General features: G+C 40.0%; 1 protein-coding gene across 1 annotated transcript; it reads right to left on the reverse strand.

The window, feature by feature from the left end:
* Positions 1 to 711: 711 nt before the first annotated feature.
* grpel1 (GrpE-like 1, mitochondrial) lies at positions 712 to 26,931 on the reverse strand. The gene is made up of 4 exons (XM_034105999.2): positions 26,787 to 26,931; positions 21,667 to 21,799; positions 9,590 to 9,671; positions 712 to 1,829 (listed from the first exon to the last, which is right to left on the reverse strand). The coding sequence occupies exons 1-4, from the start codon at positions 26,852 to 26,854 to the stop codon at positions 1,483 to 1,485; spliced, it is 630 nt and encodes a 209-aa protein (XP_033961890.1). The 5' UTR covers positions 26,855 to 26,931; the 3' UTR covers positions 712 to 1,482.
* Positions 26,932 to 27,053: the final 122 nt, after the last annotated feature.

Below are 27,053 nucleotides of genomic sequence, written 5' to 3' on the forward strand. Positions count from 1 at the left end.
TCCGGACGGCAACCCAAGATGGACACTTGACACAGTGGCTTTTAGCAAAGCTCATAAAGAAAAACCGAGAGAGATGAGTTATTGTTATTACAACGTGACTTCACTATTATTTAACACGTTTTTATGGGGTTCTTTTGTTAAGTACATTGTCAGACTAAGTGAGAAATTATTTTAACTTCTGTTAGACAGCCATATGCCATACATTTTTGCATACATTCACAGTAAATATGTATTCAGTATGATAGCTGTCTAACAGAAGTTAAATCCATTTCTCACTTATTCTGACAATGTATTTAACCCCAAATAAAAGAACCCAATAAAAATTGTTGTTAAATAATAGTTAACGCGTTAATAACGCAAAAAAAAATTAACGCCACTAATTATTTTAACGCGATTAACGCATGTGTATTTTTTTTCCTCGGCCGCCCCGTAGTTTCAGAGCGCATCGAGTTTAAAATACCATCTACAAACTGATGCTGACAGCCCCGCTCCTGCTGCCCGCTTGTATATATAAATAAAACCTTTTTTTTTGTAATATCCAACATTCCTTGTTTTTAGTAGTACTACATGCTATAATGTAGTACTACTAAAAAGATAATGCACGAGTAATGCGCATTATCTTCGTCTCTCCCTCTGTGGCCTACATCTTGAAAATCTCTGCACAAAGATGGAAAAAGAGATGTGTAAACGAAAAGCATTACCCAAGATTCCTTTCGAAAGTTGATCATTTAATTCGGATGCAGTGTCAGTTTGGACAATTATCCATGCAGGACATTTAAATGGTTTTACAGATAAAGCTGTAACATTACTGTCAGGCACCACAAAGCCAAATCATCACACAAACATTACATTTACTGAGGCTGGTTTACTGAAGCCTGTTCCTGACTACATGAAGAGAAAGATTTTGACCAAGTTAAATCACAACCTTTCAGGTCATCAAGTACTGTTCCTTGCTCTATTCACATTATTAACTCAAACAAGAAAACCAAAGAGGTGCATGTCAAGATAATTAGGGCTTTAAACGAAAGTCCGGAATGATATCAGCAGTAAAGAATCAGCACTACTCAATTTGTGGATGGATTCATTCTAGCTCAACAAATTCTCCAAAAATGTATTGATCATTTGTTAAACTTTTTGTGAAACATATTTATCTTTTAGTTAAGATTCATTGATGTTGACATAAAAGCTGCTGCCAGTGGTTGGGTGAGTTTTTTTTTTAAATTATCATTAAATTCTGACAATAACTTACTCTGAAATGACTCGCATAACTGATGACAAGGCCAAAGTCTACAGTATTGACAGTTCCGTGCCAGACAAAGTGTAGGTGTAAATGTATCTGTTAAAAACTGAGGGATAATGTCAAGATACAAAGTTCTGTTGAGTTGGGTTCCCGTCTCTTTGACCCTTCATGTTGCTATCCCAGAGGTCATCTGTTACTCTGGCAACAAAGGAAATGCCACTTGGTCAGTTAAACAATCACTTCTAGGGAGCTTTAGCTACGCCCACTAATGCTGGCCTGAGGGTGCGCCCATGAAGCTTGTAGCCTACTTTGGTTACTACAGCTACAGTGCCAGGCTCCTTGCCCTCCACAGGGGCATGAAAGAGGGCCTCATGCTCGTAGGGGTCAAACTTCTGGCCATCAGGATTGAGCTTGGCTAGGCCATGCTTTGTGAAGACCTTCTGAATCTGGATCTCAGTCATCACCAGGCCATCATACAGGTTCTTCAGGTGTGGGTTTTGGCTTGTAACTTCCTCTTTGGGCACACTCTCTGTGGCCTTTTCCAAGATGTCAGCCACGTCCAGCAGATCCTTACAAAGGCCCTGGATCCCTGGGGATGGAAGCAATTTACAACATTATTCAACATGCTTATGATTTCTTACTTTTCATCATAAATGTTATGTATCCATTACGGGTGTGTTCACACCGGACGTGATGAGATTTTTTGGAGCGTCGCGATTACATGAAAAGTCAATGCAAAGATGCGGATAGACGCAAATTCACCCAGAGTTAAATGTTTTCAACTCGAGCTTCAAATGTGTGTGACGCTCGAGTCGACAGCACACAGCTGCTCCTCATATCTGTTCAGAAACTGGAGAAAAGTCAAACATTGAGATAAGTTAAACTCACGCCATTTAAGCGATGCAAAGATGCGCATTGCGTCCGCTGTGAACGCACCATAAGAAAACCATATGCCCGACATCAATTACTTGTTACAGTGGCTCTAATTGGACAAAAAGCAGTGATATCATGTTGGATGTTTCAGGGACTGGGATGTCCCAAGTGGATGATCAAAATATGAAGCTTTGAGCTGCATTATGTGGTGTTTAAGCTCCAAGTAAAAATGAGTACTGGGCATAAGTGAATTGTAATGCTAAGTTAATAAAACAATACAAATACAGATGTTTGTAGTAGGGCTGTGCAATTAATCGTATTTTAATCGCGATTACGATTATGGCTTGTGACGATTATGAAAACAGCATAATTGACAAAATACGATTATTTTGCTGGGTGCGCTTTCGCCCCTCCCTAAAAGCCCACTCGGCCACGTGGGAGTGACATGTGTTGTGGGTGTTCAGCGCGAGCGAAGATGTCAGAACAAGAGCAGCAACTCGTTAAAAAGAAGGGTAAAACTATTTCCCCTATTTGCAAGTACTTTGCCATTACATTTCACATCGCTAAAGATATGTGCCCAGTTAGCACTGTTAGCAACCAGGGCTTCAAGCAACTTGTCAACACGTTGGACAAGCGTTACGCGATGCCGTCTCGGTATCATTTCAGCAGGTCTGCGCTGCCTGCACTATATGACAAATGCCGTGGGGAAGTTGAGAGAGATGTGGCTTCAGCTGACTACTTTGCTACCACAACAGACCTATGGTCTAGCCCAGGGGTGCCCAACCAGTCGATCGCGAGATGTGTCTAAAAATAGAACAACAATATTCTGTTTTATCGTTAATGTCCTGTAACATAATATTCCTGTGCCAGAATAATGCACTTGAACGCATCAAAGCTTTGTGATTGGCCGGCGTCACCCCATGTGTCGGGGCGTGGCTGAGGGTCTTCAGTCCAGGTGGCTTGTCACCTGCCTGCGCTCATCTCTGAAACCAGACCATGTCAACAGGCTGGTGTTTCTTGCAAACAATCTTTAAGAGATGAGCAAATGAGCAAATGAGCAGCCCTCCCAGCATTTGCCATGGTGGCCTAAACATTTTTATTTGGTCTTAAATCGTAGTTCAACATTTATTTCCTGTTACTTCTGGACCATGACGGTTGGCCAGCCTTCAACGTTTAACTGAGTGGAATATGTTGAATATGTTTTACCAACATGTTGGCTATATGTTAAGGAGTTTTCAGAAGGTTGTGACAGTGCACTGCATCATATTTGATTTAATTTATTTTGGTCGAATTTATTTTTATTTATCATATTAATAATATATGTTTAGTATGGTTTTGGAAGTGCGCTCCAACATATTTGTTGATCTTTTTTATTGGTAAAATATTATTTGTTTTAAAGTTCAATAAATGGTCAATGAATAATCGTCAAAATAATCGTGATATCAATTATTGACCCAAATAATCGTGATTATGATTTTTGCCATAATCGCACAGCCCTAGATTGAAGTAGATGTTTTAGTATGCTAATGGTAATTAAGTAGTGTATGTTGAAGTACTACGTTTATGGTATTATGATCCCATATAAGGAATTTGTTGAATGAAATTCCCAATGTTTTGATTGCATTAAAACTGCAGACTTTATTTTTTTTACTCAGATTTTAGTTTTTTGTTCTAGGACATTTTTGCTGAAATAAGATGTGCAATATTCGTTTTGCCTATGGTGTCAGGATATATTGACTCATAATCCCTGCAACAGGATACATATTATATTGCTACCGATTGTATCATGCTGACATTACCGGATGGCAAGTTGGGTCACAGGTTCCTCAACAATGCAATTGCAAGAAATAAAACACATTTAAAATAGTGCAGTATAGTATAGTCCAGGCATTAGTCTTATGGATAGAACTCCATTTAGTCTTATGGATAGAACTGAGTCTGATGGTCTTTGTCCCGATGCGGTGGTACCGCTTGTCAGAAGCCAGCAGACAGAACATGTTGTTGCTGGGGTGATGGGGTCTTTGATAATCCTGTTGTGTGCAACTTTTAAATCCCAGTGGGCATGCAAACTGCTTCTTAAGCTTGTACAGATGGAGCACTCCAAATCAGACTCAAATGGGTGTGTCCCAGTCAAAAGCCCGGCGGATGCCAGTGGCTGGGGGTGTTGCCAAATTGGTAGAGGGCGTTGCCCAATTTCCCCATTTGTTCAATTACAGGATTTAACCATGAGATGGCGCTTCATTCACAAAACACACAAAGATAACTGGGTGTTGTAGAAATATCAATATTTTAGATCAAATAAAGTATATAGTTTGCTTTATGCAGTATATTTCTTGTAATATTGTTGGGGTATTTTTACACAGTACAGTAGATTAAAGTAAATCAATTTATACATTAAAATAAGATAAGATGGACCTTTATTAATCCCGTGGGGAAATTCAGTAGTTCAAACAGAAACAAGGTGAGAGTGAAAAACAGGACAGCACAGATTCACACAGATTAATAAAATCAAAAATAAGATGAGCGATACAAATAATAATAATGAGAAACTATGAAATAAGAAATGAATAAAACTAAAATGTAATTATCATATCATATATTATAATGTATTGTATTATTAAGTAATATCATACATTAACCCCATTATAGCAGATGCCACATTGAATGGATGAATACATTTATGCTGCATCAATAATTACAACAGAGTATTTCTAAATACAAGTTGTAAAAATACTTATATGTATTTAATATGAACCCTTTGGAGTCGACCGTCACGCCGGCGTGATCAGATCACATGACCTGTTCAAGCCGATGCCGCATAAAAACAACAGTCCGGACAACATTGCCGTGTGTTTCTGTCGAAAGTACTGGCTTGAAACTATATCCCAGTCTTTGTTTCATGCAAAAAGACCCTGTAAACACGGAGATACGATGATATAAAGTTAATATATTTCAAAAGTATGAAAAATGGAAGCACATATTTGAATATCTTCGCCGTATTTGATCATTTTACAAAACGGAAAATACTGGAAACTGTAGATCCTGCTCAACAGGATGTATATGTGTATTTCTGTCGAAAGTACTGGCTTGAAACTATATGCCAGTCTTTGTTTCATGCAAAAAGACCCAATAAACACGGACATATGATGATATAAAGTTAATACAGATATATTTCAGAAGTATGAATAATGGAAGCACATATTTTAATATCTTCGCCGTATTTTATCATTTTACGAAACGGAAAATACTGGAAACTGTAGATTCTGCTCAACAGGATGTATTTACCAGGGAGGGGGTGAGATAATCAGGTAAACGGAGTGATACGAAACGAAGAGAGACGGCGGGAAATGGAGAGAGACGAAGATATACGAAGACAGGCGGCGGGAGACGAAGAGAGGCGGCGGGAGACTGAAGAGAGAATGAAATCCCATGCTACCTCAATCAAACGTTCACATTATCATAGTGACATCCCATGTATATATTTCCAGCTTTGAAATGGTTTCGTTATGTATGTTTGTGTTACCTATATGAAAATTAATATCACTTTCAAAATCTGTTTTTACGTTTTTTTTTGTGATTTTGGGTCCAAAATGTTCATATAGAAGATCACCGCTCTAAACAAAGTCAAAATCCTACATCCATACGAAATAAATATAATTTATGATGAATACGTTAAGTCTTGTTAATTGTTTTTCACTTTTGTTAAATGTTTGATATTTCCGGTGGAAATGGTGGACTATCGGACATTCAAAATGCAGCATATTTTCACTCTTACACACATTCTCCTTATACATACATTTTCACTCTCACACGTATATATTTACACTCACACATTCATACATTTTGCTCCCATATTATCATATTTCAATGCACACATTCATATATTGTCACTCACACATTCATGCATTTTGTTCTCATATTCATATAATTTAATGCTCATATTTATACAATGTGCTCTCATGCGAAATCTACTAAAACAAAGTATGTCATGGTGGTCAGCTGTTAAACACAAAAGTGTATCTTAAGGGCTGTAAATATAATAAGCCTGTTGTAAATTGCTGGTGAACGGTCTGGTCAATGTTTGTAAACACAATCCCCAGGATGTGTCCTAATCAAACCAAAAGAGGAAATGCAGAAATCATTCTCTCTCTCGACTCGCTGGTATCTCGAGCTGAGCGCTTATTGGTGTTCATACTGCTCACAGGCTGGGCTGCTGTGTATATCTAGTGTATTCATACTGTAACCCTCCTCACTGTTTATTCATCATTCAACCATTTACACCTTCCTTTTTTCCCGTCAAGAGGTTGAAAAAGATTGAGTCCTATGTTTCCAATTGGTTCCCAAATCTGAACATTGACCAGTGGCATAACATCAGGAGCCGGGTAAATGAGAGACTGAGGAGCCCCCGAAAAACAGATCCCGAAATAGCTCGTCCTGGTTTCCGCAGCAGATAGGCCGACAGTATGGTGTCTGTTATGTCAGTTATTTTAAATAAAATGCTGAAAACTGAACTTGAAAATTGTTTCCTCTTTTTATTTTATTTATCATTTTCGGGACGGGGAGACGTGGGGAGACGTGTGTGATTAAAAATTAATTTGCGGAAATGTAAAGTGATCTACCTAAGTTCTATTCATATTCTTGACGGGAAGAGTCGTGTAAATGGGTGGCCATATATGCATTTGAAAAGCAATATAAATCACAGTTATTATACAATAGGCTATAAAAGCACCATCGATAACCATTACCTTTATCCAGTTCAAACTTTGGATGGGAAAAAAGGAAGGTGTACATGGTTGGGCTATACTGTAGGCCTACTGTATACATACAAAGGCCATTCGAGCTAGAGTTCTTCTGGAAAGGTTCACATCAGGTAGCTGGGCGGGTTCGGTATTGCACGTCCTGGGGCGGGAGCGGGTCTTGAAAGTCAGACCCGTGCAGGACTCTGCATCAGGCACCTTCAAGTTAAACAATACTACAGTAAACAATTAACACAGTAGGCCTTTGTTTGAATGATTAAATGTCATCAGGCACCTTCAAGTTAAACAATCAGGTGCACACTTTAATGTGCTGCCACCTCCGGACTCGGCTTGACTCGGTTTAAAGAATGCACAAATGTGTTTAATCGTTTATGTCAGATATGTACTAAGTAGCCTAAATACATTTGTTCCTGCTCAAGATTAGATTCAACTTTATTGTTATTGCACATATTGCAGGTACTGAGACAACAAAATGCAGTTTAGCTTCTAACCAGGTGCAACAAGCAGCGAAAAGTAATGTGCACAATACTACAGTAAACAATTAACACAGTAAATGATGTGGATTAAACCACATTTATTTCGTTAAAAAGAAACGAAATATGATTTTGTTTGAATGATTAAATGTAGGGTGAATTGCCCTAATGCGGGACATTTTTGCATTTCAGACTTCGGGAATATATTGCGATATGAAGCCGATACAATAAATCAAAATCCAGTACCATTCCGAAATCCCCAGTAATATTAGACACTAATAATACAGTAAACTATTAACACTGTACATATTATTGTTTGCCCGTGGGATTAGGATGATCGGTAATGAGAGCCGCTGCATTTTCCTCCGGTCGGATGTGATATAAAAACAAAGCGATTATTTTTGTTGTTGTAAACTCACGTGGATTAAATTTTGTGCATTCATTTCAACTCGAACATATGATACATTAAATGATCATGTGGATGATTGAAAATAGTTTGTTTGAGCCTGCATGGATGCATTTCCTGATCTAAAAACATAGCGATGGTTTTGTATTTACGCCAACGTGAATTAAACATTATTTTGTTAAATAAAAACATGGTGATGTTTAGTAAATGATTACATGTCTCTTATTTAGCACAATATGATCCTATCCGTGACATATGGATCTTAACAAATATCCGCTATATCAGATACCTGTAGATCAGCTGTTTATTTCACATGAGTTCCAGTGTGGCAGCTTTTCACGGCTCCCCCTGGTGGATCCATGATCCATTGCAGCTGGTTTCATTAAAATTAAATGTATTTATCAAGGGGGCGTTTCAAGTCCTGCGGGGGGGTTTTCCTTTTCAGCAGGGGCCCACCCCGTGCCGATCACAGACCCACACGGGTAGGCGTCTGAAACGAAGCGCAACATCTGTACTAAAGGTTAAGGAAGTACGTAAAAATAATCTTCAAATCATATTTTTAATATATTTTTCATGGCAGTAAAAACAACATAGCATTTCATATCTTACTAGTCCTTTGCTATTGTACTTGTGATGTAAGCGACTATAGCAGCAAGGGATCACATGATCACCCAGAAATGGCTGAGTAGATCTTTGGATGACGGTTTGTCTCAAAACTCTGTATAATACAAATCCACAATCAAAGAATTTAGAATGGCAAACGCGTTTTTAATTCACATGTTGCTGGATTCACAAATGATTGATCGAAATGTGTAAATGACAGGAAGATACAGACGAGGAAATAATAATTTGATCCCTTGCAGATTTTGTAAGTTTGCCCACTTAAAAAGAACAGTCCATCCTTGTAATGGTAGGTTAATTTTTAACATGGAGGGTAAGAATATCAAATATCCAGAAATTGACATTATATAAAAAATAAAAATGTATCTGCATTTAACTGTGGGAAATAAGTATTTGATCCCCTTGCATGTGTTAGTACTTGGTGGAGAAACCCTTGTTGGACACAGAGGTCAGACGCTTCTTGTAGTTGGTCTCCAGGTTTGTGCACATCTCAGGAAGGATTGTGGTCCACTCCTCTCTGAAGATCCTCTCCAAATCCTTCAGGTTTTGAGGCTGATGCTGGCATCTGGAAGCTTCAGCTCCATCCACAGATTTTATATGGGATTAAGGTCCGGAGACTGGCTAGGCCAAGCCATCACCTAAATGTGCTTCTTCTTTAGCCACTCCTGCTTGGCCGTATGTTCAGGTATTTGATCCATTATGGTGTAGTGTGTTACCAATAGTTTTCTTGGTGACTGTGGTCCCAGCTGTCTTGAGATCATTAACAAGTTCCTCCGTGTAGTTCTTGGCTGATCCCAGACCTCATGATCATCAATACCCCACGGGGCGAGATCTTGTGTGGATATATATATATATATATATATATATATATATATATATATATATATATATATATATTTTACAATTATTTCCAATATATATTTTCTTCAGTTATTTGCAGTTTTTTTTTTAAACATTTGTGGAATGTGTAAGTATATTTAGAGATCTGTTTTATACATGCAAAGTGTTTGAGTCACTTATTATTGTTTCTGACAAGTAAACTAAACCAACTTCCAGCTACACGAAGACACAATCCAAAAGGCTTAAACTGGCCTTTTATAAATCAAGTGATTCAATCATGTAAGTGTGGAACATTTTGTCTTGAACAGATTAGCTTTTGCAGGATTTATCATTTGCAGAGACCACGTTAAATTTAGTTTATAGGTTCGAGATTCCTTACCGTATAATTTAGCATCTTCTATCATCTTTTGACTCCTCGTCCTGAGGTTCTCTGTGTCTGCTAAGGCCCGCTTGTACTTTTCCTGGAAACACAGTAGGAATAGTAGCCCATGACATTAAAACACATTCAATTAAAAAATCAATAAATATCACTTGGCTCAGGCATTTAAAGAGCCTGTGACACGGGTTTCACCCATCATCCAAACCCATCAATTTTAGTAAATATTGTCCCCTTGAAACAGTTACTGAACTGATTTGGGATATTTTTACTTTGATAACCATTAATCTCCCCTTCAATGTTGACCATATTCTGGATCTTCTTGGGTATTCTTCAAATCCCACCAAATTATGTGTGACGTAATTGCGGGCCAAGAGCTCCAGCTGCACCATTCCAGATCCCAGCATCTGCATGCAAATGCATGATGGCGCACACAGCAGCAAGCTCAGACAGCGATGACAGTTTAATTTTGAACGTGTCTGAGAGCTCATATGAGGCTGAAGGATCGGTTTATGTTTTATCTGTTAGAAGTTTAGGAATTAGGTGCATCAATATGGGCAACAATACGGTCATGTAGCCAGTGGTGGAATGGGACTAAAAATCAGCCCACTTCAGTACCGCTAGTAAGTTGTCAACGGGGGGAGTGGGGGATGTGCTAGTGACTTATCCGACCGGCCCACTTCGGTACTGGCCCATCGGGATTCGTCCCGATGGCCAGTCCAGTGCACCCAGCCCAGACCACGTAAACTGTCAACGGGGGGAGCCTCGCTGCGGGGAAACGGTGGACCTAGTGTCCCGATCGGAGTGGGAATAATAATAATAATAATAATAAGTGCATTTTATCCATTAATTTCCCCAACATTGTGGTAAAACACGTTTAATCCATGTTGGTGTACTACAACTACAAAAAGCATCGGTTTGTTTTTTCATCAGGAAATGCAGACCGGCTCAACAAACTATTTTTAATCATCATCCAGATGATCATTTAATGTATCATATGTTCGCCGAATTGACATGAAATAAATGTAGTTTTAGGCGAGACACGGCAGGCAAAAACATCGTTTTTCAAGTACTGGTCAATTTTGAGATTTTGTGCTATTTTGATTCTATAACATGTTTTCTTTCAGGCTTTTGGAAGGAAAACGTACAAAATACACATTTAAGTGTTTATTTTACTATAGTTTGTCTATTTGCATCTGTAGATTTCTCCTGCATTCACCAAAAGTTAGCATTCTAACGTAACATAAAGTATCGCGATCGCTGTGTGCACCATGTCAACAGAGATATCGTTGGAAAGCTGTGTCTCTCCTGCACAATCTCATCGGATCCAAATATGGTCATTTCCTTTGTATCAGCAACCAATCGTGAAAGCACAAAGGGGTCTTAAACCAAGAAACGAAATCTCATTGGCTGGTGTCAATTTCAGACAACGTGATTCGTTCAGATGCGTCACGTGGTGTGCTAAAACACTTCCTGGTTAGCTTTCCGCTAGAAATTGAAATCTCAAAATGGCAAAAGAACGGCGAAAAAAATTGTCACTTGCACGAAGCAAGATTATACAAAAAACAAATGACCCCGAACATGAAATACCTTCACGGAGTGCATCGATGCGCAAGCTATCATCCAAAGAACAGGAGGGTTTAGCTAGCGCCTCACTGCAATCTTTAAAGGTCGTTTTCTCAAAATGAGTGTTTTCTTCTACTCTGAGTTCGAAATGTCAACTTCAGTAGCACGTACATACACCAAAACTTCCAGTTATATTCCTATCAATATTATGAAGGCTTTTACAAGAAGGGTTTGTTCATATATCATTCATAGCCTGAATTATACAACATTGTATACCTAAAAACATGGCGAAGATTGATATTTTAGGGCTATTGACAGTATTTTCTGATTTATAGAGTGATAAAGAGATATCCAATATCTCTTCTGTGAAAGCCTTAGATACTAATATGACTACAAAATGAAACAAGAATTTTGAACCTGGCTTTATCCAAAGTTCAGATTTCGATTCCTGAAATGTGTTTAAATATGTCCATATTTAATGAGATAATGGATCATTTGCATATTTAAACATGCTATTTCAGAAAACGTGTAATACAAAAAACAATTGCCTTATTGTAAGTAATTGGAGACATTTCTAGCTCATACCTTGAAGTTAAAAAAATTACCCTATTCACCTGGGGTGTCTCGCCTTAAGTGGCTCCTCCTCATATTCATCTAAAGCAGTGTTTCTCAAACTTTTTCATACCAAGGACCACTTAACCAATAAAAAAACACTCGCGGACCACCTAACTCCACAAATGTCCAAAAACAAATGGTACAAACAAGTGGCAACATGTGTGATGAAGGTGTTTATCTGGGCCTTATCATGCAATCGAAAGTGAAACTTAAGCTCGCTCCATTGCGGAGATATTCTTGCGAGAGTGCGAAAAACTTTAATTAATTCATTTCAAATGTGAAATTTGACCAATATACTCACGGACCACTAGGGGGCGCTCATGGGCCACCAGTGGTCCGCGAACCACACTTTGAGAAGCACTGATCTAAAGTAACTGACAGAGAATCAGCACTTTTGAAACAGGGCTGAAACAGAGGGGTTTATGGGATGCTGCAATGCATGATCGGTTTGGTGTTTCGAGCCAAACACTTCAGAGACATGTTTTGAATATATCTGAGACCTGTAATATATTGATGAAAAACATTATAATAGGGGACCTTTAAACTTTAAAATTAAGATACCATGTCTGTTGAGTACTTTATTTTTGAAGTGGTATTTAAAGATTGAAGACTATTGAGCTATTGTTAGTTAAACACTAATACCATACCAATTACATTGTTACTTTGTTTTTTTATTTGATCCTTAACCCTCTGGAGTCGGTGGACGCGCCGGCGCGTCCAGGTGCGCATAATTTTACATAATTAAATCATATATTATAAGGAGTAAAAACATTATTCAGATATCCTCGGAATCGCTGGAAGGGTAGCTTTCCAGCGGTATCTCCTGTGAGACTGTAACCAGGGCACCGCAGCCAATATGGCTGCTCAAAGCAGCTTCACTTTACACTGTGTGGGATTGGTGGATTCGTGTGTCCGTCAAGGAAATCTCGGCCGGCAGCCATCATGGTCTGAAATGACCAATGGACATCGAGAAATCACTAAAGACTTACCCACCAAGAAGAAGAACACAAAGACAACAACAAGGATCTATTTGGACATGGGTAAGTGTAAATATTACAGTAATAGTGTACTGGCAATGTGTGGGGAATACCGCAAAAATGAACAATAGGTTTATTGATATATATTTGTTATCGATAGTCATGAACTTTTTCTTGGGACAAAATAGACTCCATTAGCAAACGTTTACTCTGTGTTAACGTTATTTTGGTGTGTAAAAGTGAGATTACATGTGTAGATGATTAAATGAATCATTTATTCGTCCCACAACGGAGACATTTACAGTGACATGTTTTTGCCATCGATTATTTTATCATACTGTTCTGTACAGATGAGACTTTGTCATAGATTTATTTATGTGTGCCTGTTATTATTTTACCGTCCTGTACAGATGAGACTTTGTAATCAGATGTAGCCTACGTGTGTCTGTGATTTTATACTGAAGTAAAGTAACTGGAAGTGTGTGTGTGTGTGTGTGTGTGTGTGTGTGTGTGTGTGTGTGTGTGAGAGAGATCGAGAGAGACTCCTTCTGCAACCTCACAAACTTTCTTTTTATGTGTGCATTGTTATTTGTGCTTGAGCAACATTTTACTTGAACTTTATTTCAATTAAATTAGTTGTAATTATTGTCCTACATTTTTATTTGTTTTACAGAGATGTTTCACAGCTGTCCTAGTGGCCCACAGGCGGCGTTTATCCAGCAGCCACAACATCCATCTGTGCCGGCCCCCGGGTCAAGATCTACTGTGGCTCAAGGGCCTTCACGAGAGCCATCACCACCAAGGACCAGCAGACCAGCATCACTACAGTAGCCTCCACCTCCATCTGCGGCTGCCACCAGGTCAAGATACACCTCAGCACAAAGGCTCCACCACAGCCATCACCTTCAACCCAGCCAGCAAGGAGGTCTCGTGGGGGTCTCGTATAGCACTTGTACACCCCACCTTCACAGCAGCCAGACCCACTGTCTTGGAAGACAGACAAAGACCTTGACACTGTCTTGACATTTATAATGAATAGTTGGTTGAAAGTTCTGATGTTCAATTTTATAAATAGTGAGATTTTCCAGTTTCTTATATTTATATAAATAGTTGGTTGAAAAAAACATGTTTATAATAAATTGTTGGTTGAAAAAAAAAGGTTGAATGCTCAATTTGTATTTTTACACAACACATGAACCTTGCTATGTAATATGAAGTCATTATTCAGTCCTAATGTATCTCAGTCCCTGCTGTGGTGAAATTCGAATTAAATTGTTTTCATTTTAGACATGAATTACACATTTATATACAGTGTAATTCAAATATTTCACTGCTTTTGTGATCCTAAGACTTTGGTAACCAAATCTAAAACACCAAAACAATTCGATCACATGAGTAAATTTGTGTTTTCACAAGAGTTTTGAAGATTTTCCGAAAATCGGATGTAACATTTTAAGCTTTTGAGCTACTTATCTCATCAAACAGTGCTCTAAGGAGAGTAATTTACATATATAGCAATACCAGAGATTGTCCTGAACATTTTGATATTTAACACATGGGGTGCCATGTTAGAAGAAATACATTTAAAAAAGGGGATTTAAGAAAACATCAAATTCGAGAAAATACCCTTAGACTCCAGAGGGTTAAAACCACAATGGCTAATCCTACATTTACTATGGGAAACCTCTCAGTGGATCTTTTTCTCCAATGAAGCATTTTTATAAATTGCTTCATAGACAGACTTATGTGTCGAACACTTTTCAATAATATTATGTACTGAGATCACTCAGTTTTATTTGTATTTATTTTTTACACAAAATGATTTGAATTTTGCAGTCAATAAAACAATCTGGTCCACACAAAGACTGCTTTAAAAATGTTTTAAATGAATAATACAAAACACAATAAAGCTCTGTTGATTGTTGTATTGTTCTACGTGCAAATATGAAAAAACGAGTTCCAGATTATCTTCACCCCAGAATGAGTTTTATAAAAAGGTCAGTTTTCAGTGATGTTATATGCAGGGGTGCACATAACTTTTTTGCGCTGGTTCTCAAAGGAGCACCTAGAGATGTTGCTTGGTGCTCATCCTTAAAATGAAATAAACCGTAACTTTTGAGGGGGTCTTGACTTTATTTGCCAGACACACAGCACTGAACACACATGCAGAGGTGAACACAGAACACGCATGCAGATGTGAACACAGAACACACATGCAGAGGTGAACACAAGACAACATTAGCACGACCAGTAATCCTACAAGCTGTCATCACTACTAGGGTTGGGTACCAACATTTCGATTTCAACGGCATCATTTAGAAATGTGAATTTCGGTTCCGCTTTTCGATACCTGAGGAAATGTTTCTCGCCGCTTTCCGTAGCCTACTGTATGACTGCGGCGAGGCGGGAAATGTAGCGTTGTACCTACACTTCCTACAGTGTAACCTGAGACCAGGGACGGCCCGTTGCACTGGCATTATAGATGTTCGCCTAGGGCGCCAGATCTGTGGAGGCGCTGCGCTGACAGCTCTGGGAGGGAAAACAAATGTTTTGACCGTTGGTGCTCATACTCAATTTTCGGCCTTGATGTAACAACATTCATAATTAAGTAAATGTAACACCCTTTTTCACCCTGGTTACACGTTTCATTCGCCCTGTACGATGGGCGCTGCAAGTGATGAAAATGGGGGATGTTGGCTTATCTGGCACCCGCAGCTCACAGCCAAAGTGCGAGTGAGCGAGGGAGAAAGGGAGGGTGCACTGGAACCGGCGCTGTTGTTATTAGCATCTGGTGCTAGCTGCTCTAACGGAAGAAGAGATGTTTCTACAATGATGTGGAGGGAGAGTCCTCTCCAGTCAGACTGAGGCTGATAACTACAGCTCAGTGAGGTAAAGGACTCTGAGTGTTTAGATAGTTCACTTTAATCTAAGTTATCTCAGTGGGTCTCAAACGTTTTGATCACAATTTATGTAAACACATATTTCCAAGGCACTCCTTTATAATTATTGGGATAAAACAGGTTTGAAATCATTCCAAGAGCCGCGTTCACACTGCGGTACTTTTCCCACAAAGGTTCATGCGAACTTAGTTCATGCGAACTCTTTAGTTCGCATGAACTAAGTACAGATCGCGTTCACACCAGAAAAAGTCCCTGGGGGTGGATTAGGCAAATGAAGCCGCTGACGTCACTTCTTCTTCTTCTGCTTTGGGTTTACTGGCAGGCCGCAACCCACTTCAGGCCGCCCAAAGTCCCCGGCCGGAAGTCCACCTCCTCATCTCCACGCTCCCATGTTTTATTTTGTGTTGCCATAAGTTAGTCTCTCTGCGTTTCTGCGTTGGGCTAATGCTAATAATGCTAATGCGAGGATAATAAAATGGCGGCTTCACAAAACTTTTTGGGAGTTTTACGGGACGTGGTTTGCAATTCGCCCAGCCAATCAGGAATATAGCTCTTTTCTCAAAAGAGGGGGTAAAAAGGTTCGCATGAACTACTTTTAGTACCGGCTCTTTTTGGTGTGAACGCGATCATGAACTAAGTTCGCATGAACCTTTGTGGGAAAAGTACCGCAGTGTGAACGCGGCTAAGGTATACTATAGGACAGTAAACCAGACATATCGTTTTAAACTGGAGATACAAAAATATGCATAAATAAAATAGTAAAATAAGATATGAATGAACAACAAACATAAAATACGTTCCATGTATTTGTTATTGGTTATTGGTTATGCTCACATACTTATTTAATTATTCAAATGTAAACCGATCTTTTTCATATGGGTGTTTATGTACTCCCTAGGTCTCTAGTAATTCTGCTTAAAGTGCACCAGATTGAAGCATTTTGCTTTAAAATGTTCAAACATTTCTTCCTGGTATGGCTGAGAACGCAGATATGCTTGTTTTTCTCAACAAGAACTTAATCTTTTTTTTACCCTGCCCCTCAAAGAATCGGAATTGAGAACCGCTAAGAACCGGAATCGAATAGTAGAATCGGAATCAGAATCGTGGAAATTCAAACGATACCCAACCCTAATCACTACCCTCCTGACTGTTCTCCTCACCGTCTTCCTCTCTGTCAGACATGGTAGCTGATGATGTAGGCCTACCTGTTTATCCCAATAATTATAGCCTCGGAAATATGTGTTTCTACATAAATTGTGACCAAACCGTTTGAACTTAGACTAAAGTGAACTATCTAACACTCTGAGTACTTAACTCACTGAGCTGTAGTTATCAGCCCCTCAGTCTGACTGGAGAGAACTCTCCCTCCACATTATTGTAGAAACATTTTCTTCTAATATCCGTTAGCTAGCACCCGATTCTAATAACAACAGCGCCGGTACCGGTGTGCCCTTCTCTCTCTCCCACGCTCACTCGCACTTTGGCTGTGAGCTGCGAGTATGGAGTCAGATTTGGGTCAATATTCTAGCGCGTAAAACAAGCTACTCACGAGCGGAAAATGTGCTTTTACGCGCGCAGATTAAACCCCCGCGAGCAGCTCTGCGGCTGCAGAGCGGCTCTGCGCCCCCTGCGGCTCAGCTCGCTCGCAAGAGAGACAGCCCTCTTGCTTGCTCGCGGGAGTGTCAGCCTCGCGGAGTCTGTCTATGCGCGCGTGAAAAGTTTCTGGCACTTTGGGGCGGAGCCACTAGACTTTGATTGACAGCTGCAAGGAAACCCGGAGTTGCCAGGTTTTATAAATGCCTGAACTACCAAGAGCCGAGGAGTGACGGCAGCAAAAGCAGTTGGACGAGATTGAATAGTAAAGTTGTCCATATGTGTATAATTGTTGCATTTAAGTGATATATTGGTTGTAAAAATTGTTTTTTATTTGCTTGATACAAAAGGACATTCTTTATAACCAATTGCTTTATTATCACGCATTTGTAATATTTGTATGCTAGAACTTTTTGTATTCTTTTTGAAAAATAAATAAATAGCTCACTTGTCATTCATTTTAATCCTTAATTATCCATCCAACACTGAACAGGTGGTCCTTGTGAAGAGTCTCATCACTATATTCCCTCAGCTGAAAGTCATTTACAACAATAGTTTGCTGAAGATTAAGTTTGTTTTAACCAAGGTATAAGGTTTTTTTAGGTGTGATTTTATGAATTATCTATTCTGTCAACATTTGATGAATTAGAAAAATATTAATGTTTTTAAATGTTAACAATTATTTTCTTAATGACATATTGTGCTAATGAAATCCTTGTAAATAAATGTCCAATGAATGTATGCTTGCATTCGATTTTTTGAATAAAAACCATATCCACCACCTGGCAGAGATGGAGTACTCGAGTCCTGGACTCGGACTCGAGTCGGACTTGAGTGCCGATTTTCGGGACTCGTGACTCGACTCGGACTCGCGCACTGATTGACGCGACTCGGACTTAGACTCGTGAATTCTCGCACAGGATGACTTGGACTCGGACTCGTGAATTCCCCCCCCCCACGATGACTCGGACTCGACTCGTACATTGACGCTCCGACTTGGACTCGGACTCGAGCACATTTTCTCTGGAGTCTGATGTCCTCTATCCTGTATGGAGAGTTCACGTACTGGGCCCCGCTATTCCAGTCTAGAGATGTCTAGAGACACACCCCGCATCGTGCTGTATGCTTTCACACATTCTGCTTCCACATCGGAAAAGAGCAGCGCAAAATGCTCGTTATGTGGAAACAATATAGAAGAGAAGGCTCCGTAACACATTACTCTAAGGATCGAGTTCAGACATATAGGCTGTCTTGAACACTATCATCAGAGTAACGTGATCTAATCAATAAATAAAGATTCAGCCGATAACGAAAGCACATACTTAACATGCAGAATGGTCATTTTGCATGCTAAGTAGCCATGTGCTTTCTGGGGATAAATCTTTATCAGTAAACTGATTTAACCCGTAAAAGTTCCTTCAAAATAAGAGTCCCGATCTTATTACTATCAAAATAAAAGTGCAAAACGAAAACTTTACCATAGGAAAATATTGGCATACAAATATAATCACTTCTCTAAAAGGTAACTCATTTTAAATATAGTTTATTTATATATAATAATAATATTAATATTAGAAATAAGCTTTATATTTGTATAGCACCTATTACAAGAATTGTAGCCAAACTCGCTTCACAGCAGTTCAATAGACAGGATAACAGCAATGTAGAGGAGCAGCTACATTTCAAAACATATATCCACGAAGATTAATACATGAAGACTTGTGACTCGGACTTGACTTGGACTCTTCTTAAGTGACTCGGAATTGGACTCGGACTCGAACACAGGTAATGATGACTCGGACACTCCTTGGGTGACTCGGACTTGGACTCGGACTCGACTACGACTCTCCCTTGGTGACTCGGACTTGGACTCGGACTCGAAGAGTGGTGACTCGAGGGTGACTTGGACTCGTGAATTGGTGACTTGACTACAACACTGCCACCTGGTACTTCCAGTAATTGTCATTGACACACAATGTGCAGATATAACACAATCAAATGTTAATTCTGGTTAAAGAAATATAACACAAAATGTGCAGAAATAACAAATGAGTGTGTTCATCTTGGTTACACATTTATGACACACAATGTGTAAAATTTGCACATTGTGTGTTAGGGGCATGTAACACATTTTGTGTGTAAAAATGATTTACACATAAATAAACACAACACGTTTTGTCCCTGAGCACACTCTGTAGGTGTGTTGAAATTCAACACATGTTGTGTCATATTTGACACATCCCTTCTAAGAGTGTACAGCAGACAGTAGCTAGCAATTTTCGACAGATACAGCCTACTCAAAGATTATATATATATTAGCTGTAGACTTTACGAATATAATAGCTTTTTATGGACAATTTAACCATTCAATCTCGTCCAACTGATTTTGCTGCCGTCACTCCTCGGCTCTTGGTAGTGCAGGCATTTATCAAACCTGGCAACTCCGGGTTTCCTTGCAGCTGTCAATCAAAGTCCAGTGGCTCCGCTCCAAAATCCCAGAAACTTTTCGCGTGCGCGTAGACAGACTCCGCGAGGATGTCTCTCCCGCGAGCGAGCAAGAAGGCTGTCTCTCTCGCGAGCGAGCGCAGAGCCGCTCGCGGGGGTTTAATCTGCGCGCGAGGGTCATTTTATGCGCGTGTAAAAGAACATTTTCCGCTCGTGAGTAGCTTGTTTTACGCGCTAGAATATTGACCAAAATCTGACTCCATATTAGTGTTAATTTCGTCAGCTATTTTTTTATTTAGTTTTAGTCTTAGTTCCGTGTTAAATTTCTTTTTTAGTCATATTTAGTCACCTTCATCCTGTTTTTATTTAGTCAAGTTTTAGTCGACTAAAACAGTAAACATTTTAGTCAAGATTTAGTCGACTAAAATTCTGAGCATTTTAGTCTTATTTTAGTCAAAGAAAACTAATTATTTTAGTCTACTTTTTGTCAATGAAAACTGTTGAGTCTTTTTTAGTCATCAGATTATATAGAACATTTCAGTCAAACTAGTCTAGCCAAAACCAATAATTTGTCATTTTAGTATATAAATAAATAAGATTATCTTGTCCTTATTTAATGAAAAACACAGGTTGAATGATTAAGAAAGCAGCTTTGCAGAGAGTATCTGGTCAGGTTTGTGGTGTTTTTACCAGCTGTGTTTTGGCCACATTGCTTCCCTTCTGATAAAACAATGCATTCGCTTTTTTTTCTCCGCCTCATTGTAGCAAAAATGGGCCCAAATATCACATCGTTTCTTTCTCCCAAGCAGTGGTAGCTTTAGACTTTTTCGTTGTCACTCATTTTGACGGACAGGATTGTAACATTTCCGTCATAATCCATTATTATCCGTCGAGTGCACAATGTATCACTCACTCGCGCTGACGGGGGGGTATTCGGTTAACGCGACCACTGCTCCTAAGCCCTGTTGTTGCCATTTTATTTTCTGTTAAATAAGGTTAGTTAGACCATGAGTTAGACCCGAGTCTTCCTGACAGTTCATATTGTGCCGCTGCCCGGTGTAATTCAAATGTACCGCCGCGCGCAGCACAGAAACAGCTGCTGCTCTGCCGCAGCACCGGAAATGGAACTGCTGGGAGAAAAACTGACTATCAGAGGTTTAACGTTATCTTTGATAATATTTCGTCTCCTCATTTTTCGTCAACGAAAGTAAAGAGAGATTTTGTTAGTTTTTATTTAGTAAACTACATTTTCGTCTCGTCACTTTTCGTCAACGATATTGCATGATGATTTCGTTACAGTTATTGTTTACTGCCGTTGGTGCCGTCTCGTCATCGTCTCGTTTTCGTCATAGAAAAAAAGGTCGTTGACGAACATATTTCGTCATAGTTTTAGTCAACGAAATTAACACTACTCCATATGCGGGCGCCAGATAAGCCAACATCCCCCATTTTCATCACTTACAGCGTCCATCGTACAGGGCAAATGAAACATGTAACCGGGGTGAAAAGGGTGTTTACATTTACTTAATTATGAATATTGTTACATCAAGGCCGAAAATTAGGATGAGCACCAACGGTCAAAACATTTTGTTTCCCTCCCAGAGCTGTCAGCGCAGCGCCCCACCAGATCTGACGCCCTAGGCGAACATCTATTACGCCAGTGCTACGGGCCGGCCCTGAGTTCATATCATAGGTTCATATGCAACTCGCAAATATATTTTTCTCTCCTCTCAATGTTGGTACCCAAATGCGCCTTTTTTCAAATGACAGTGCTTTTTTTTTGGCGGAGGTGCGCATGCGCACCAGTTATGTGCAGCCCTGGTTATATGGCTGTTTGCGTTTAGATATCAAAATGCAAAGAAAAAGTTATGTTTAGAATTATCAGAACCTACCTGTGATGTCAAAATCTTTTCCATAGGGATGTTTTTCAGTGTAATGAATACTGTTAAGGTTGTTAATCCAACTTTAAATTGAACAGACTCACCGTCATGTCCTTGACCTGTTCCTCCAGCTGGGCCTTCTCCTCGGCCAGGAGAGTCTCTGCTGCACTCTGCTCCGGCTTGTCAGTCTCATCCTTCTTCTGCTGACTGGCTGTGCATAACAACCGTGGGGAGGCTCTGTGTGGAGGAGTGGGAGGAGACTTGCATGATGTTGAGGCATATTAAAAGTAGCCTGATAACGTTTTAAAAGCTTAACATTTTAAAAACAAACTTCAACGAGGCAGTGTAATCCTCATAACATGCTATTTTCGAAATAACAACCAAATCCAAAATGCAGTACCAGGTCCCCAAAATAAAAACATAATTTTGGTTCCGTTTAAGATTTCCTAATCCTGCTCATTTTGACTCTTTCTCCCAGAGTTGTACACTGCAAAATGACACATTTTGTTTCGTCTCCACACTATGGGAACATTGATTAAATTGTTGCAGGCTGTTCCCCATGGACTGCAGGATTTGTTCTTTGTCCATAGTTTTAAACAATTTAAAATGTAAACACATGGTAGGCGATATAACTAAAATGTACAGCACCGTACTTTTGTTTCGATTTTCACATATTACGATATTGAATGCATCTAAAAATAGTAGTTAATTTATTAATGCCCACTTAGCCTAGACGTATATATTAGGGATGCTCTGATCACCAATTTTGGGGCCAATCGCCAGAATCAGTATCGGCCAATACTGATCGCCGATCCGATGGGGATCTACCATTTAAAGTGATGTTTAAAACTCAGTTAATGGGGTCAAGTCATTGTTTTGCAAGTCCGAGTCAAGTCTCAAGTCTTTGCGCTCAAGTCCGAGTCAAGTCTCAAGTCTTTGCACCATGGGCGCGGGAAGGGGGGTGCCGAGGGCGCTGCAGCACCCCCTAGCGGCAGGCAGGGGGTGCGGAGCTCCCCTGTCTGAATTATTATTTGACGGTTATTGCTGCTCCCGCTGTGCATAATGTAATATGTAGCCAATAAATTCCACATTGTTGGTAAAATAATATTTTGGCCTGCCCCGAATGTTTGTTCTGTAGCCCCGGACAATTCTACCTCAATAATATAATACATTAACCGTGTTTTACGTGAACCTCATCATGACACTAGAGAGGACGGTAGGACTGTAATTTCCCGTGTTCAGTGAATGCAACAGAGGCAAGACACCAGACCAATCAGAGAGTTGCATGTAAATCAAAGTGTGCTTGTGTCATTCAAGCTCGGCTGCGCGTGTGTGTGTGTGTGTGTGCGCGCGCGCGCGGAAATAGCGCATTTAGTGTGTGTGAGAGAGAGGGGGACCGGTGCCAGCAGCAGGCACCGTGTTGTTAGCATCTGGTTAGCTAGCTGCACTAACGGACATACGGAGCTGTTGGTTCAACAACAAGCTGGAGGAGAGCTCTCCTCTCAGACTGAGAGGCTCAGGTGAGCTAAAGGACCCTGAGTGTTTAGATAGTTAACTTTAGTCTAAGTTATCTCAGTGGGTCTCAAACGGTTTGGTCACAAATTATTCAAAAGATTATTTCCGCAGCACACCTTCATATGATCATTATCGTTATAAACAAAATAAGAGAATAAAGGATGAAATACTATATGGCAGTAAAACAAGAATACAGTTTGAAAGGGGAGTGATTTGTAAAATATCCATAAAGAAAAAGAACATCTGCTTACAGTTGTGTTTCATCTGGGTGTTGAGAGATGTATCCATAGATCTCTTAATGTTGCTCTCAAAGTGCACCAGATTGATGCTTTCAACTTCAATATTTAAAACAAATCTTCCCGGGGGAGCATCCCCCCGGACCTCCCTAGAGGTGAGGTCCGCTCCCCACTCGTAAAAATAGCACTTTACCCCTGCCTATATGCCGTGAGCTGATTATCGAGCCTTCATTGTAACAGTCGCGGGTGTACTGTGTGTTTGCGTGTGGGGAGTGCTTTTGTGCGTGCTCTATAGTGCCCGTAATGGTGTTCACTGGAGTCCAGCACCTCAGCACCCCCACTCAAAATACCTTCCCGCGCCTCTGCTTTGCGCTCAAGTCCAAGTCAAGTCTCAAGTCAGGATGGGAAAGTTCAAGTCAAGTCCAAGTCATAAACTTTGACAAAACGAGTCTTAAACAAGTCATTATGTGCTTTTTAACAAATGTAATGACATCAATCAACAGAATAATACTTAATAATCAAACTGCTCTTTATTAGTCACATTAATAATTTAATAATCCATTTTCTCTCTGCTGGTAAAGTAACGTGTTTTATTTTATTTTAAGAGGGATCAGTAAGGTAAGGTTACCGTGACGATTTGATTCAGAAGGAGTTTAATGTATAAGATCCCTGATGTTGAGGTGACCAGAATGTTTATTTCCACTGTGTACAACATGTTATAAGGGACCCACAATCTTTCTTTATGCAAGGGATAATGTGCAGCGAGGCGGTCTCTATGGGGAAAAGAACACCTGAATCTAGATCCCTCTGCAGGTGGTACTTTAAGTATATTTTGAAGCCAATACTCTTGTACTTGTAACATTTTAATGCAGGACTTTTTATTGTAACCGAGTATTCCTAGATCTGAACTTCTCCCACCTCTGGCAATAAGTCCTGAGTGGTTACCAAAAAAAACCCTGCTCTGAAGGTTATTTTCATTTTACAAATCCTGCACTCAGCTTTGCTTTCTCCAATATCATTCAAATGCAGCCAGATGCTGCTTCTTTTTTCGGTTTTCGCTCATTTGACTTTTTCCGACGCGCTTGCATTTAAATCCGTCGCTCTGTGCAGCTGGCCTGTACCACTACACCTGCTGTGCCCCCCACCCTTCTTTCACATAATGGTATGATCCTAGTGTGTCCTCGCATATGATTGGCGGTGGCCCAGCTAAATAAAGACCCGCCCCTGCCTGCAAGGATTCTCAGCAAGAGTAGGAGCGGCTGGAGATTCTGCTCTCCCCGACGGGAGTCTGCTCTTCTAGCGGCATCTCACGATCGGCGTGTTGGAGACCTCTGAATTAAATGATCAAGTCACCTCAATTGAATTGATTGATTTTGTCAAGTCGAGTCTCAAGTCATCAAATTGGTGACTCGAGTCCAAGTCATGTGACTCGAGTCCACACCTCTGGTCACTGGCGCTTCCACAAACAACAATCAACATAATTATTACATTCAAATTAAGTAAATTATTCAAGTTTACATTAAATTAAAGAATATACATTACAACCTCAATATACAATACAATTCCGCTCATAAAATAAAGATCTTAGATGGACACAAGCAGAAGTCGACATAACATGGGGACGGGGTGGCGCAGTGGTCTGTGCATCTGATCATCAGATCAAGGGGGGTGCTGGGGAACTCCAGTTCGAAACCCGCTCCTGCCGCCACTGCGTCAGGCCGTTGTGTCCTTGGGCAAGACACTTCACCCGGATTTGCTCCTGTGGGTATTGTCCACAGTACATGTATAATATCAATGTGTACTTGTAAAAGCGCCTCGATGACTTCGAGGCGTGAAGATGGATGGTGTGGCACAGTGCGCTGTGCAATGATCATCAGATCAAGGGGTGAAACCCTCCGCTGCTGCGTCTGTAAAGCCGTTGTGTCTTTGGGCAAGACAACTTCACCTGAACTTGCTCCTGTGGGTATTGTCCACAGTGACCATTGCATGTATATAAAAATATGTGTAATGTGTAAAGCGCTTTGAGCACTGGAAAAGCGCTATAATAAATGCAAGGAATTATTATTATTAACATACAGCCTTTAAAGGTGGGGTAGGTAAGTTTGAGAAACCGGCTCGAGATCGCTAGAATTTGAAAATACACAACCGGAGAAAATCTGCCACCTTATAGATCTGCCACCTTATAGAGCCCCTCCTCCAACACACACAAACATGACCAATGAGGGCACAAGATAAGTTTGTGCCCCGATGGAAGGCTGACAGGCAGGTAGGCCATCGAATGGTTGTACTTTTTACAGTATTACGGCTTCTACAGATGAAATGTTTTAATAGTTTTTTTGTCAAAGCACTTAAGATATTCATTGCTATCGGGATGTTAAGAGCATTCCATGGAATATAACAAAAAGTGTATCTCGAGCCGGTTTCTGAAATGTACCTACCCCTCCTTTAACATTATTTTGGAATACAGAATTCCATTTAATATATGATAAATGGATTGTGATTATATAGCGCTTTATCCAGTCTTTATGACCTCTCAAGGCACTTTACATACTACATGTCATCATTCACACCTCATTCATACAGAGCAATGCCACTTGCTTACTCACACACCATTGGCCATCGGGGAGCAACTCAGGGTTCAGTATTTTGCCCAAAGATACATCGACATGTTGATGCCTGCTCGGGCTGGGATCGAACCAGCAAGCTGCTGGTTGAAACCAGTTTTGAGGGACGGCACTCCTTCCAAGCCACAGTTGCCCTATAGTATTGTACTCAAGTACAACTTTTAAGTAATTGTACTTTACTTAAGTTGTATCATTTCATGCTGCTTAATATTTTTAATTCATTAAATTGTTGGCAAATGTTGGCATGATGTATTTTTTACTCCACTACATTAATTTAACGTAGTTACTAGATACTTTGCAGATTTATGTTATTACTACAAAATATAAATCAACTACAGTACTTTTACTTGAGTACAACTTTGCATGCAGGACTTTTACTTCGAACTGAGTATTTGTTTACACTGTGGTATTGCTACTTTTACTTATGTAATTAACCCAAACACTTTTGTGCACATCTGACAGTACACGCCACGCTTCATCGTTCCCTATGTCACGTTATGTCATCATCCTTCTAGCAATGTCATGCCTAAGCATGACATTGCTAACAATCGTATTGCGTGTGCGTGTTTTTTTGTGTGTATGTGTTACAAAAAAAACACACACACGCAATACGATTTTTAGGCTATAGTTTTAGTCAGGTCATCACAAACATACACACCCACAGTCTGAATCTTCACTCTAAAGGTCATCCATCATTCTTCTCTATGGAGGAACGCTGCAAAATATGCTAGCTGGCTACTGCTATGCCGTTCCCTGACATGACAGGGACAAACCACCCTGCCAAACCGAACATAGCGTTGCTGTTACGGATACAATGCAGTTAACGAAGTCGAATTTGAAATATGTTACCTTGATAGTGCAGGTTTGGCTACAAGTGAGTAGCTCTGTCTGACTGCTCGCGCACAGAAGCTCGCCATTTCTTAAATGTACAGCACTGTGAGTTACTCGCTGTAACCACGCTGACCTCTTACATCTATGACGCTGTGGCAGCAGCGTGCCGTTTCAGCCAATCATGAAAGGCGAAGTCCCGCCCATCTACTTCCGACCCATGGGACCTTATTCTTCTTCTTTAGTGTTTATTGGCGGTTGGCAAACCAACTTGTAGGTGCATTACCG

This window comes from Pseudochaenichthys georgianus, chromosome 18 (assembly GCF_902827115.2).
Source record: "Pseudochaenichthys georgianus chromosome 18, fPseGeo1.2, whole genome shotgun sequence".
NCBI lineage: Eukaryota > Metazoa > Chordata > Actinopteri > Perciformes > Channichthyidae > Pseudochaenichthys > Pseudochaenichthys georgianus.

What these genes read in the sequence shown, in the direction of transcription:
- grpel1 (XM_034105999.2), bottom strand. Translation starts at nt 26,854, where the DNA reads ATGGCGAGCTTCTGTGCGCGAGCAGTCAGACAGAGCTACTCACTTGTA. An exon ending in GCCAAACCTGCACTATCAAG is followed by an intron (nt 21,800 to 26,786) that starts GTAACATATTTC and finishes TCCTCCACACAG; the next exon opens with AGCCTCCCCACGGTTGTTAT. An exon ending in AGAAGATGCTAAATTATACG is followed by an intron (nt 1,830 to 9,589) that starts GTAAGGAATCTC and finishes TTCCATCCCCAG; the next exon opens with GGATCCAGGGCCTTTGTAAG.